General features: G+C 57.7%; 1 protein-coding gene across 1 annotated transcript in view; it reads left to right on the top strand.

The window, feature by feature from the left end:
• The window catches only part of PTPRN2 (protein tyrosine phosphatase receptor type N2), a 611,408-nt gene that overhangs the window by 240,022 nt on the left and 357,544 nt on the right, over window positions 1-13,842 (top strand). The window contains exons 10-11 of the mRNA XM_025291953.3: window positions 8,228-8,314; window positions 12,136-12,215. Coding sequence (XP_025147738.2) covers window positions 8,228-8,314; window positions 12,136-12,215 — 167 coding nt within the window. The remainder of the gene's footprint in view (window positions 1-8,227; window positions 8,315-12,135; window positions 12,216-13,842) is intronic.

The following is a 13,842-nucleotide window of genomic DNA, read 5'->3' as shown; positions in this document are numbered from 1 at the left end:
TTTCCTTGGCTGCACCTCTGGGCCTGAGCACTTACCTGCTCTGAGCGGCCAAAGTAAAAGACCATTGTTTTATCGTGGCTTCTTCTGCCAGGTGGAAGGTCTGTGGTGCAGACAAGAGCTCTGTGTCCGTAACTCAGTCTGCCCCGAGTGGGATGCTCACAGACACACGGAGTCTCCCCTCTGTTGTCAGATTAGTGGGGATTTGAGGTTCTCTGGGGCGGGATTTCACCAGGTCTCAGCTTAAGCCTTAATGGATCAGCTATTAACTGACAAGAATCTGACACCATTCTTTTTTTTTTTTTAATAGAAAAGGACTTTGTATGTTTGGTTTTTCACAAAAGGAGGAGCGTGGCGGGGAGCTTGTGTTCTCTCTGAGGCTCCTGGGGACCACGCAGCTGACCTCACTGCCTGCCTTGCCCTCACTCGTACATTTCCGGATGGGCGGGCAGGAGTCTGATCCTCCCCGTTTACGTTCTCACACTTGTCACAAACTGGGTGGATTCAAGACGTGTGAGGGGCAGGGTAGCCATCCCTGGTCCTCCCACGGTGATTTGAGAGTTATTTCAAGTCAGGCTGATGGCAGAAGACCACGGTGGACAGTGTGTGTAAGACAGAGAAGAGCCCGCGTGCACGGCGGCTGAGCAGGCGCTGGGGCCCCCGATCCTGCATGGCGGCGACGCAGGTGCTGGAGTGCCGGTCGGCACGAGTCCTTCAGGGACCCCCAATCCTGCAGAGGGGTCATCCCAGCTGCGGAGCCTGAGTTTGGGGAAGTGAACCCACGGCCAGGAGCATGTGCAGAGGTCCTGCCCACCTCGAGTGGTTTGTGGACGAGGAAACCGAGGCATGGACCCTGCGAGCCCAGCAGCCCTCCCGTAGCTGCACTCCAGGGGCCCGGGAGGCGTCCCCACAGCCTGGGCTCAAGGACTCGGGAGCCCCAGGAACAGGACAGAGTCACGGGTCCCTGCCCGATGGGCCAGATGGGGGAGCAGGTTTGTGTTCCGCTTCCTCGTGCAGAGTTGAAACGCACACGAGCAGGATGCTGACCCAGGCCCAGAGGCCCGGCCAGTCACCCACCCACTCCCCGCTCTCCTGCTGCTCTGATACAAACCCCAGCCACGGTGTCTTAGAGGCGTGCCATGAAGTACCTCTAAAATAGCAGGATTCTTTCTTTCCAGCATACCGTGATGCCACATCACACCTGGAAAGGAGCCCAGATCCCTTACTATCATCACACATGTAGCCAGTTCCCATGTCTGTGTCCAGAACTTGCGTGTCTGCTGGGTGACCTGGGAGGCAGAGGAGGTGCCCCTTGTCGGTGGCTCTTTGCTCTGCGGTGGCCCAGGAGCCATGGCTCATGTTTGGAGGGTTCTAGAGCTGGGCTGGGCCTTGCAGGCTGCTGTCAGCTGGAATTCTAGAAGGAACTGGAGGATATTTCACGTTGGCTGGGCTCTAACCATGGTGGTCGGGAAAATGAGAAAACGCCATTAAGGTGCAGCCATGACAGTGTTCCTTGGGCCCCAAACCTTCCAGGTCAGCGAGGCCACATCTGGCCGCCAGAAGCTGCCAGGAGGAGCGGTGGTGTCAGGGGCTCTTGTGGTCTCTGACCGTGAGCCCCCTGCCCCCACTGGATCCTTCTGCTGCAGCAAAGGTCTGTCATTGGGGTGTGCTGGGCAGGGGATGGAAGCCCGGCCCAGCCCGCCAACCGGGCCTGAGCCTGGCCTCACCCTCTCTCTGTGCGTGGTCCCCACGCTGACTCCTGCCGGCGGCTCTGCAGCTCAGACTGGGAGCGTGAGATGGAGCAGGCTCTTAGAGGGTTCTGGCGAAGTGGAAACCCTGTTCTCCTTGCTGAGCTGACATGGTGGCAGAAAGGAGGTCGCAGTAGACACGTGCGCCTGTGCCTCTGTGTCCCCGGTGCGCCTGCGCTGCCTCCTGTGTCTGTTCACCCGCATCTGTCGTCTGCGTATCTGGATCACCTGTACGTGTGGGTCTACAGCACGGTCTGTCTGTGCCGACATGTCTGCGTCTGCATCTGCACCCCACTCACACCTGTACCTGCGTCTACACCCGCACCTGTATATCCACACGCACACCTGTATATTTATACACATCTTTATGTCTCCACACACACCTGTATGTCTGCACGCACATCTGTATGTCCACACGCACATCTGTATCATCTCTATCTGTATATACACCTGCACCTCAGTCTGTCTACGCGCACACCTGTATGTCTGCATGCACATCTGTCTGTCTGCATGCACATTTGTATGTCTACACACACACCTGTATGTCTGCACGCACATCTGTATCATCTCTGTCTACCTGCACCCACACCTGCGTGTATACACACCTACCTCTGTGTCACCTACATCCATATCCACATCTGTGTCTACCCAGCCATCGGCTTTGCTGTTGGATTTCCATAATCATCGGGGAAGTTTAGCTTTTCATCTTCAGTGGTGCCCTGAGAGTCCACGGTAACCCCACAGGCCCTCACCCTCTCACCCCTGCAATTGATTTTTTGCAAAGTGCGGTCTGTGTTATAAATGGGCTGAGACTAAATCTGCAAAGTTAAGAAGTTTAAATTCCACTTCTACATACAAAGGAGTAGGAAAGAGGGAGAAAATATGAAAAGATGAGATTTTCTTTGCTGTCAAAATAGTAGTAAGTCTGCAAATGAATAATGAAGCCAAAAGGAAAAGGGAAAACAGAAAACACTGTGTCCTGAGATGGCAAGCGTTCCACTAGAAGTGCTGGCCCGTGATCACATCAGGGCCGGATTCAAGCTTCCGATGCTGGGCAATCCCCCCCGGGGTCGGGAGGCACGGGTGGGTGCAGAAGTGTACAAAGGCCCCGCGTGACCCTCTGGTCAGGAGAAGGCTGGGGAGGGGCGGTGTTCCCTGACACGCGCTCCACAGTCCGGGACACACGGTGTGTCTGGTTCGCATTGTGTCGTGGAAGCAGGTGAGAGTGACCCTCTGAAGAAGAAAAAGTTCAATTTCCTTTAGTGGTACAAACTCCTAACAAAGCAGGTGTAGAGGGAGCATCCTCAGCACAGTACGGGCTGCATGCCACAAACCCGGAAGCACCACACTCGGCGGGGAAAGGCCGAAAGTGTTCTGAGAGCACGCTATGGTTGACTCTGGCTCTGCGGTTACCTGAGGCTCACATAAAGCGTCTTATAGTTACAGGTCTGTAGGTGGATGGCAACTTAACTCTGAATGTGTACAAAAGCTTTACATTTTTACATTACTCCCTTTTATGTTTTTGATTTCCGTGCACTTTTTATAAAGATGACTCTAAGACGTTTTGTACTCAGATTTGTATTAAGCATTTGGCAGATTTTTTTCCCCTGGAGAGTAAAATTGTTATGGAGACTATATGTGTGGAGAATATGTTTATTCAAATGTCCTATGGAGAACATATTTACTAAAATTATGAATATATTAATGTTGAGAAGCACAGTCTCATCTTGATGTTAAAAAATGATGTTGGAAAACAGCAGTTTTTTTCTTACAATTTTTTTTTTTTTTTAACCTCTGAAGAGTTGATGGTTGTTAGCAGTCTTTTAGGAGAAGGCAATGGCAACCCACTCCAGTACTCTTGCCTGGGAAATCCCATGGATGGAGGAGCCTGGTAGGCTACAGTCCATGGGGTTTCAAAGAGTCGGACACGACTGAGTGACTTCACTGTCACTTTTCACTTTCCTGCTTTGGAGGAGGAAATGGCACCCCACTCCAGGGTTCTTGCCTGGAGAATCCCAGGGACGGGGGAGCCTGGTGTGCTGCTGTCTATGGGGTCCCACAGAGTCAGACATGACTGAAGCGACTTAGCAGCAGCAACGGTCTTTTAAGGCTAATTTACTGAGTCGTTCAGCACTGTTAGAGACTCAGGTGAGTCTGCCTGTGTTCAGCCCTCATGGGAGTTCAGTTTGGCCCACAGGTTATCGTGGGCTCACTCACCCCTGCTCTGAGAAGTGGGGTCTTTGTTAGACTTCTGCAGGGAAGGAAGGTGGTGCACCCTGGAGCTGGAATTCTGAATTATCACGATGGCCTCCACCTACATCCCTGTCCTCGTCTGCACTAGAGAGAATTCTTGTGGGTTAACGAAAATGTTAGCTACCTTGGAAAATGATTTTAAAAGATAAACATCATAATTTTTATAGAACAATTGGTGAATCCCATGAAAGTCTCATTTTATTGACTGATTTCAAGTATGTCAGCAAAAACGTTGGTATCGAGGTCGACTCATTTTCGTTTTTTGTGATCCATCACTCAGTTAGTTCCCGACCTTTGGAGAATTTTTGAATAAACCGTGACATGTTCACAGTTGGGAAGTGAAGCAGCCTAAGCCCCCCAGCTCTGGGATGCAGCACCCCGAGGTGGACGTCTGTGGGCGGGAGTGACAGACCGTTTGGAGGTGGATCTCATTGTGTCAGAAGAGGCGGTGACGCTAGGGAAAGAAGACCTGAGGGACTGCGGGAGCGGACGCGGTTCCGTCTGCTTGGGGTGGGGGAGCCTTGGGGTGTGGGGCGTGGCCGGTGAGGGAGTGGTCAGGGTGAGGGCGTGGTCAGGGTGAGGGCGTGGCCGGTGAGGGCGTGGTCAGGGTGAGGGCGTGGCCGGGTGAGGGCGTGGTCAGGGTGAGGCGTGGCCGGGTGAGGGCGTGGTCAGGTGGGGGCGTGGTCAGGGTGAGGGCGTGGTCAGGGGAGGGCGTGGCCGGGTGAGGGCGTGGTCAGGGGAGGGCGTGGCCGGGTGAGGGCGTGGCCGGGTGAGGCGTGGCCGGGTGAGGGCGTGGCCGGGTGAGGGCGTGGCCGGGTGGGGGCGTGGTCAGGGTGAGGGCGTGGTCAGGGGAGGGCGTGGTCAGTGGGGGCGTGGTCAGGGGAGGGCGTGGCCGGGTGAGGGCGTGGTCAGTGGGGGCGTGGTCAGGGGAGGGCGTGGCCGGGTGAGGGCGTGGTCAGGGGAGGGCGTGGCCGGGTGAGGGCGTGGTCAGGGGGGGGCGTGGTCAGGGTGAGGGCGTGGTCAGTGGGGGCGTGGTCAGGGGAGGGCGTGGCCGGGTGAGGGCGTGGTCAGTGGGGGCGTGGTCAGGGGAGGGCGTGGCCGGGTGAGGGCGTGGTCAGGGGAGGGCGTGGCCGGGTGAGGGCGTGGTCAGGGGAGGGCGTGGCCGGGTGAGGGCGTGGTCAGGGGAGGGCGTGGCCGGGGGAGGGCGTGGCCGGGGGAGGGCGTAGTCCGGGGGAGGGCGTGCGGTCAGGATGCGTGCTTGTCCCACAGTCACGAAGCTGGCACACCAGGGTGCACTTCACCCTTTCAGTTTGTGTCTTTCTTTGAGGATTTACTGGTAGTGTGATCTTCGGCACTGAATTTAATTTCTGGAGTCTCAGTTTCCACCTCTTTCAAGGGAGGTTAATACAGGCCCTTCCTTCCAGGTTTGCTGTGAGCAATGAATGAGATAATTTCCGTAGAATCACTTGTAGTTGAGGGCGGAGAGTTGCTTTTAAGTTCTCACTCGTCTTAATGTTTCTGGAAAGACCCTGATGCTGGGAAAGACTGAAGGCAGGAGGAGAGGGGGACGGCAGAGGATGAGATGGTTGGATGGCATCACCGACTCGATGGACATGAGTTTGAGTAAACTCTGGGAGTTGGTGATGGACAGGGAGGCATGGCGTGCTGCAGTCCGTGGGGTCACAGAGTCGGACACTACCGAGCGACTGAACTGAATGTTTCTGACCCTCAGGTTATGGTCCCTAGTCTTCGTTTTGAGAATGGCCTCAACACTCCCCTGACAGACTTGGATTTTCTCATTTTGACCCAGTGGTGATCTAGGCTGTGCAGGGGTGGGGCGGCTGCCATGAGAATGGGGGTGGCAGCCTCTCCGCATGCTTCCTGTCCGGGATTACGGGGCCCTTTCCCCGTTTTGCTGATTTACAGGCTCCCCAGCACACGCCTCGCTTAATGAGCAGGCTGTCTCAGGAAGGAAGAGGGGAGGCCCCGCCAGCTCTTGACGGTGACCCTTCCTGCCCTGACGGCGCGGCCGGCGGAGCTCCCGCCGCCACTCCCGCTCGGACCTCTGACCTCCGGCTGCTAGAAGCGCCGCCTCTGTTCCAGGCGGCAGCTGTCACAGTCGGGCCCTGGAAATTACAAGTGTCCGTCCAGTGGTTTTTGAGATTAACTACAACTACTTTCTAAGGAAGTTCAGACCATGAAGTGACAGATGATGGCCACGTAGTTTAAAAACAAAAGAGAAATAATTGCGTGCTGGGTTTGAGTACAGGCGACAGCCTCTCATTTGTCTGACTTGAACAAGAATGGGGCCCCCGTTGTCACGAGCCATTTACCCTGCCTGCCCTGACAGTGCAGCAGGAGGGCCGAGGTGTCCCCCTGCAGCTCCTGCAAAGTGTCTGTGTCTACAGGCGAGTGTGTGCACACCTGGGGAGTGGCCATGTCCGCAGGGGTATGTGCGCACACCTCGGGAGTGACTTTAGGGGTGTGTCTGTGTGTGCACACCTGGGGGATGTCCTTGTCTACAGGGGTGTGTGTGTGCACACCTTGGGAATGTCTGCAGGGTCGTGTCTGTTTTTGCATACCTGGGGAATGTCCTTGTCTACAGGGGGGTGTGTGTGTGCACACCTTGGGACACACACCCGGGGAGTGTCTGTGTCCGTAGGGGTGTGTGTGCACACCTGGGGAGTGTCTGTGTCCGCAGGGGTGTGTGTGTGCACACCCAGGGAGTGTCTGTGTCTGCAGGGGTGTGTGTGCACACCCACGGAGTGTCTCTGTCTGTAGGGGTGTGTGTGCACACCCGGGGAGTGTCTGTGTCCGCAGTAGTGTGTGTGCACACCCGGGGAGTGTCTGTGTCCGCAGGGGTGTGTGTGTGCACACCCAGGGAGTGTCTGTGTCTGTAGGGGTGTGCGTGCACACCCAGGGAGTGCCTGTGTCCGCAGGGGTGTGTGTGCACACACGGGGAGTGCCTGTGTCCGCAGGTGTGTGTGTGCACACCCGGGGAGTGTCTGTGTCCATAGGGGTGTGTGTGCACACCTGGGGAGTGTCTGTGTCCGCAGGGGGGTGTGTGTGCACACCCAGGGAGTGTCTGTGTCTGCAGGGGTGTGTTTGCACACCCAGGGAGTGTCTCTGTAGGGGTGTGTGTGCACACCCAGGGAGTGTCTGTGTCCATAGGGGTGTGTGTGCACACCTGGGGAGTGTCTGTGTCCGCAGGGGGTGTGTGTGTGCACACCCGGGGAGTGTCTGTGTCTGCAGGGGTGTGTGTGCACACCCAGGGAGTGTCTGTGTCTGTAGGGGTGTGTGTGCACACCCGGGGAGTGCCTGTGTCCGCAGGGGTGTGTGTGCACACCCGGGGAGTGCCTGTGTCTGCAGGTGTGTGTGTGCACACCCGGGGAGTGTCTGTGTCCTCAGGGGTGTGTGTGCACACCCGGGGAGTGTCTGTGTCCGCAGGTGTGTGTGTGCACACCCGGGGAGTGTCTCTGTCTGTAGGGGTGTGTGTGCACACCCGGGGAGTGTCTGTGTCCGCAGGGGTGTGTGTGCACACCCGGGGAGTGTCTGTGTCCGCAGGGATGTGTGCGCACACCTGGTGCATCCGCGGCTCTGCTCAGTTGCTGCCTTCTGGGCTCAGCCGCACCTCAGGGCCGGGCTGCAGCTGTGGTCCTGTTCAGGGCAGCCGGTGGGAGGACTCCAGGGTAGCCACACATGCAGATGCACCCCTTTTAAAACATTCTTATTTTAAAACCTGGTGACATAAAAGCCTGTGGAGAGTGTGTCTGGGAGGTTTGGGGGTCTCATCCATCCTGATGCGTGGGTTCCCACTCCCTGAGGGCTACTCACTGTCTCAGGAAGCAGGATGGTGGGGGCGGGGGGGGGCAGCCCCCCATCGCAGAGGGACCAGCCTGCTGCTCCCTGGGCGCATCGCACTCCCCAACACACCCATTCGCACCGTGTTGCTCCTCTTCTTGGTTTAAAGTGCAGTGATTCATCCCGGCTGGAGAGACACCTGCTCCCAGCTGCCCCCTGCCCCACCCCAGGCCGAATAATGGAAATACAGGCAGGGCGGCTCTTGGATCAGCACGGGTTTGGGGCGCAGAGTCCCAGGGGGCGCGGGGTCGGGTTCCTCAGAGTGAGGGGGCGGGGCCCCGTTCCTCGCGGTGAGGGAGTGTGGGGGTCGCAGGGCCCTGTTCCTCGAAGTGAGAAGCCCACTGGGTAACCCTGCCGTCTCCCCACAGCTCCCTGAGCCTGGACGAGGGCACGCAGGCGCTGGAGGGCGTGGCGCAGCTCCTGGAGGTGCCAGCGGGCGTCTTCACGGACGTTGAGTGAGTGCGGGTGGGGTTCGGGTGGCTCCTCCTTCTGAGTGTCCCTCCAGCAGGTTACCAGTGGGGTGTGTTCACTGTGCTACAGAGGCTGGTGCTGGAGGAAGAAGGGGGAGCATCTGGGGGGTCCGGTTAGCTCTGTAAGTGCAGCAGAAACCCGAGTGTCAGCAGGACGGCGATCCCGAGAGGGCCCCGCTGACCCAGAACCCCCGGGGGCTCTGCACGGTGGGGCAGGCCCACCGCAGGTGTGCCAGGGCCTGGGGAACCACTGGGGCTCTGGATGGTAGGGGCGGCCCCACGGCAGGTGAGCCAGGGCCTGGGTCTGGCACCTGCAGTGTGCACGCCCCAAGGAGTGGGCCCTGAAGTCCCCGAGTGCCCCAGCCCCTCTCGCCCTCAGTGGGCTGGATTTTAGAAAGAGCTGGTGACACAGAGTCCAGGGCTGGCACGTGACAGGTGCGTAGGTCTGGGGCCCACCCCTGTTTTCCCATGGAACCCTGAGGCTGGGAAGAGCGTGAGGGGCCGTCGGAAATGCAGTGGGGCCGGGGGGCTTCTGGTGGGAGGGGCGGGGTCTGGGGTCTCCAGTGGGAGGGGAGAGGCAGGCCCCAGCACTTCAGGAGATACAGTTTTGACCTGGTGCCTCCTCTCCGGCCCCTCACCTTGCTCTGCTCCTCACTTCTTGGCTCAGTCCCTCCCAGACACACCACCTCCAAGTCTGGGGGTATTGGGAGTTTTCGTGCCTTCAGAGGTGGGCTGGTTATCAGCTCAGCTCTTTTGTAAATACCACTTGCTGGGGTCTCTTTCTTTCTCGGTGAACGCAGGCCTCCTGCGTCCCCTGGGGGCCACAACGACGCCACTGCCCTCTTTCAGCCTCTGTCAGTCTTGGCCACAGCTCATGTGACCGAGTCCTACCCCGAGGCCTCGCCCTGCCCTGGAGCCCCGAGCCAGCCCGCACATCTGTGCCTCAGGAGCCCGAGTCCTGCCCAGTTGATGCGGGGCCGGCACCTCTGGGTCTTTAATGCTGCACGTGTGTGGGGTGCATGTGGCATCCCAACGAGTCCTGTATGTCGCCCCCAGGACACAGCACGTGCGGGTCCACAGCACCTGCAGGGGTGACCCAGCGGGGGCCCGGAGGGGACGACCACACGGCCGCAGGGCGTCTCTGCGTCCTGTTGCTGGTGCGGCAGATCGTAGCTCCTGGAGAGGCGCAGAGGGCGCCGTTTGGAGTGCTCTTCCAGGGCTGTGTTTCTGTGGAAGGACTAGTTATGCTTAATATGTTTTGTTAATGGCTCTGTAGCTGTCAAGTAAATTCCATTATATCTTACTACATCATTAGAGGCCATTAAGACGCCCACGGCACGCCGCTGTAATTACGCCGGCAGATGCCCGGCCACCGCTCTTATGGTTTTATAATCGAGTCCCGGCTGTCGGTGGTGCCGATGGATGCGCTGCTCCGGGCTCTCGCCGGGCAGGCGGACAGGAGGCCGTCTGCTCGCTGGATCCCCAGCCCGGGCCTTCAGCTGAGCCCGAGGCCAGCCCGGGCAGCCGGCGCTGCCTCAGCCTGACCGCTCCCCAAGTTTGCAGCAGGCCAGCAGGGTGCAGTCTACTGTCTGTGTGGTGTCCTGCGTGGTGGGAGGGCAGTTCCTGAAGACAGAGCGGGAATTTACCACTGGACTCCTCGGGAGGTCTCCTGTGTGCAGGCCCAAGGCTCCCTCCTGCAGGGGCCCTGCCCCCACCCCCGCCCCTCCCTCCATGTGAGGACCCCTGGGGGAGGGAGGGTCCCTGAAGTCGTGTTTCAGTTTCCCGCTGCGGGGTCTGTGCTTATTTGCCCCGTATTGTCTCTCTGGCGACTTGAACCACCTCCCATTTTACAGCTGAGCCTCCGGAGGCCTTGGAGCTTAAAAGGCTCAGCGGGGTGACAGGTGGTGATCCGGGACACGGACATGCAGATATTTCTGTGCAGAGACTCCACGTGCCCACCCGAAAGAGCAGGTGCTGGGGAGAGAGCCCTGAACTCACGCCGAGGCCAGCCAGGAGGTCGGATCCGCCTGGCACGGCTGGTCATCTTTCCTTTGCTGGCACCAGGGCAGAGCTCGGCCACGTGGGGCTGGGCGGTCAGAGACGCGGAACCTCCCTTCACGGCATGCTGGGCTTTCCACGCTGGGTGGTCCCAGGGTCACTGTGTGCACGTCCTAAGGCCACGTGTGCAGCATCCCAGGGTCACGTGTGTGCACGTCCCAGGGGCTTGCACATGGTGTCCTGGAAGGAAGGAAGGAAGGAGGGTGGGCCGTGGTGCTGCAGGTGAGGACAGGTGAATGAATGGCTCCCTCTGTATTTCGGGAACTAGGAGCGCCCACTAGATCTTCAGAGAACACTCTCAGCATGCAAGGGACGGTTAGGTTTGGGGGGCCTGCTTACCCGGGGCTCTCCAGATGTAGGTTAGGGACGGTTAGGTTTGGGGGGCCTGCTTACCCGGGACTCTCCAGATGTAGGTTAGGGACGGTTAGGTTTGGGGGGCCTGCTTACCCGGGACTCTCCAGATGTAGGTTAGGGACGGTTAGGTTTGGGGGGCCCTGCTTACCCGGGGCTCTCCAGATGTAGGTTAGGGACGGTTAGGTTTGGGGGCCCTGCTTACCCGGGACTCTCCAGATGTAGGTTAGGGACGGTTAGGTTTGGGGGCCTGCTTACCCGGGACTCTCCAGATGTAAGTTAGGGACGGTTAGGTTTGGGGGGCCTGCTTACCCGGGACTCTCCAGATGTAGGTTAGGGACGGTTAGGTTTGGGGGCCCTGCTTACCCGGGACTCTCCAGATGTAGGTTAGGGACGGTTAGGTTTGGGGGCCCTGCTTACCCGGGACTCTCCAGATGTAGGTTAGGGACGGTTAGGTTTGGGGGGCCCTGCTTACCCGGGACTCTCCAGATGTAGGTTAGGGATGGTTAGGTTTGGGGGGCCCTGCTTACCCGGGACTCTCCAGATGTAGGTTAGGGACGGTTAGGTTTGGGGGCCCTGCTTACCCGGGACTCTCCAGATGTAGGTTAGGGACGGTTAGGTTTGGGGGCCTGCTTACCCGGGACTCTCCAGATGTAAGTTAGGGATGGTTAGGTTTGGGGGGCCTGCTTACCCGGGACTCTCCAGATGTAGGTTAGGGACGGTTAGGTTTGGGGGCCCTGCTTACCCGGGACTCTCCAGATGTAGGTTAGGGTAGCAACGGCGCCTCACTGGCCACCGGAAGAGCAGCTGTCCTGCGGGTCCTCCTGGGGGAAGGGCCACTGGCACGGTTCCCACTCCTGGGACACCAGCCCCTGGGGGGTGTCCAGGGGGTGACGGGCCAGGAGACGTGGAGCTTGGGGAGTCCTGATGGAAACAGCCTCCCGCCCCCCTCAGACAGATCAGTTGTTTAAAAACGGACTCACTTTTCAAAGTCATGTTCAACAAAGTATTTAAAATGCTTTGAACAGTCTTGATAACTCCTGGCAAGCAGTCCCCTGCCAGTTATTTTTATACTGAGTAGTTCTTAAAGATTTCAATAAGTTTTCAAGAGAATTTTTAAAATACTTGTCTCTTTCCCGTCTGTTCTTGGTTTCTGTGGCTCCCTGGGGAACTGACTACTAAAACCTGTTTCCATAACAATTTTCTTTTTCCACGCAGGAGTGTCTGCTGGTTACTGTTGGTTTATTGGGGTTGATCTGAATTTTTTTGTAAGAGCCCTGCCACATGTATTTCTAGAGTAGCAGAGCCTGTGGGCAGAGTCCCTAGGACCCACGGTGGCCCTGGGATGTGTGGGGTGCGCTGAGCAGTCCTGACGCCTCCTAAACGGTCTCTTCCAGGGTCGAGGGGCCAGTGGTGACCTTCAGGGTGCGCGCCAACGCCCAGAACGTGACCGCAGCGGCGGCGGCGAAGGCGGCAGGTAAGGCTTCTGCGAGCGCTGTGCTGGGCACAGGATGCCCAGATGTAGCACAGCGTGACTGTTTCAGCCAGCCTCAGCCAGCCCTGTGCGTCGCTAAGCATATAAACTACTCTAACGGAACTGACACTCCTCCCAGGCTGCAGCGCAGCACGGGTCCTGGGGCTGAGGGACAGGTCCTGGCAGCTGAGGTATCGTCACATTGTGTCTGTTAAAGTTTCTTTATCCACTGACAGCAAACAGGCATAAAAATAGTGGTAGTGCCCCCTTTAGAGGAACAAACCCTAGGTCGTCTTGATCTCGGTTGCTGTTGGCTTTTACTTGCAGTGGATTTTGGTGCCCTTAGTAACGCCTGTTTGTGCAGAGTGATGATTTTGGGGCCTCCCACCTGGCGTTAGTGGCACAGACCCCACCTGCCAATGCAGGAGACATAAGAGATGTGGGTTCGATCCCTGGGTTAGGATGCTCCCTGGAAGAGGAAATGGCAGCCCACTCCAGTATTCTTGCTGGAGAATCCCACGGACAGAGGAGCCTTGCAGGCTACAGCCCATGGAGTTGCAAAGAGTCGGACAAGACTGAAGCAACTTAGCACAATGATTTTGGGGACAAGAATTGTCGGTTAAAGAATTCCTTGCACAGTTGTACCAGTTCCCGTAAATCTGACAGATCTGCCTGTGGAGACTGAGCCTGCTCCCAGGCTTCATTCCACTGCGGGGGTGAAGCTCAGGGTGGACCGACCCAGCTGGGCAGTCTCCCCGTCCGGCAGAGTGGCCAAGCGGGCCCTGGGGAGCAGGCAGCAGACTCCGGTCTGAAGTCTCTGTGCCCAAGTGGCCACGGGCCCCCTCGCTGCATGGACTGGCTTCACGCCCCTCCTTCCTCAGTACAAGAGGTTACTGAATATGCTTAAGACCAAAACAAGCATCAGTGTTTTACCCAGATATGCACTAATCGTTCCATGAGTGGCAATTCACCCCAGTACTGGGAAATAATACTTTCAGAACTGGATTTGTTGGAACTTAACGACAATATGAATGGAACGAAATGAAACGAAGGCTTTTTATCTTTTTAGATTTGTGACCATGTACTTGTGACAGCGGCGTTCGGTTATCTTGTCGCTCTGGGGGAAGTGAGGGTGGCTGTTTGAAGCCTGGCGTCTTGGTTTTGTCTCATGTGTCCGTGTCAGGCGTGCAGAAGGAACGGCACCTGCGGCTTGAGCGTTGTCACGGCCTCTAAACTCAGCTGTCTACGTTACACCAGCGTGCCCGTGAGCCGGCGAGGGGCGCCGGCCGCCACGTGTCCTGCAGGCCCTGCAGGCTGGGCAACGACACCCGTAGTTTTAAAGACGTGGTTCCTTTTTATATTTTAAGTACTTTCATGATGTTCTGAACGTACTTGATGCTATAAGGGAAGGACTACAGAGAATTAGCCTGTGATCACAGGATCGTAGTGTTTGGTGCTGAAATACCAAACTGCACAGTCAACTCGACCCCCTCCGCCTTGCAGGCGTGTCTGTGGTCACCGGCAGACGAGGCCTCCCGCCGGTACAGAGTCCACACGGGGGTGGACTTGATCCCGTGCTGTCAGCGAGGTTAGAGCCCCGCTCGGGAGGTTCCTGATATAAGTGGATTGA

The sequence above is a fragment of the Bubalus bubalis genome, chromosome 8 (assembly GCF_019923935.1).
Source record: "Bubalus bubalis isolate 160015118507 breed Murrah chromosome 8, NDDB_SH_1, whole genome shotgun sequence".
Taxonomy (NCBI): domain Eukaryota; kingdom Metazoa; phylum Chordata; class Mammalia; order Artiodactyla; family Bovidae; genus Bubalus; species Bubalus bubalis.
This window is presented reverse-complemented; position numbering and strand designations above follow the sequence as displayed.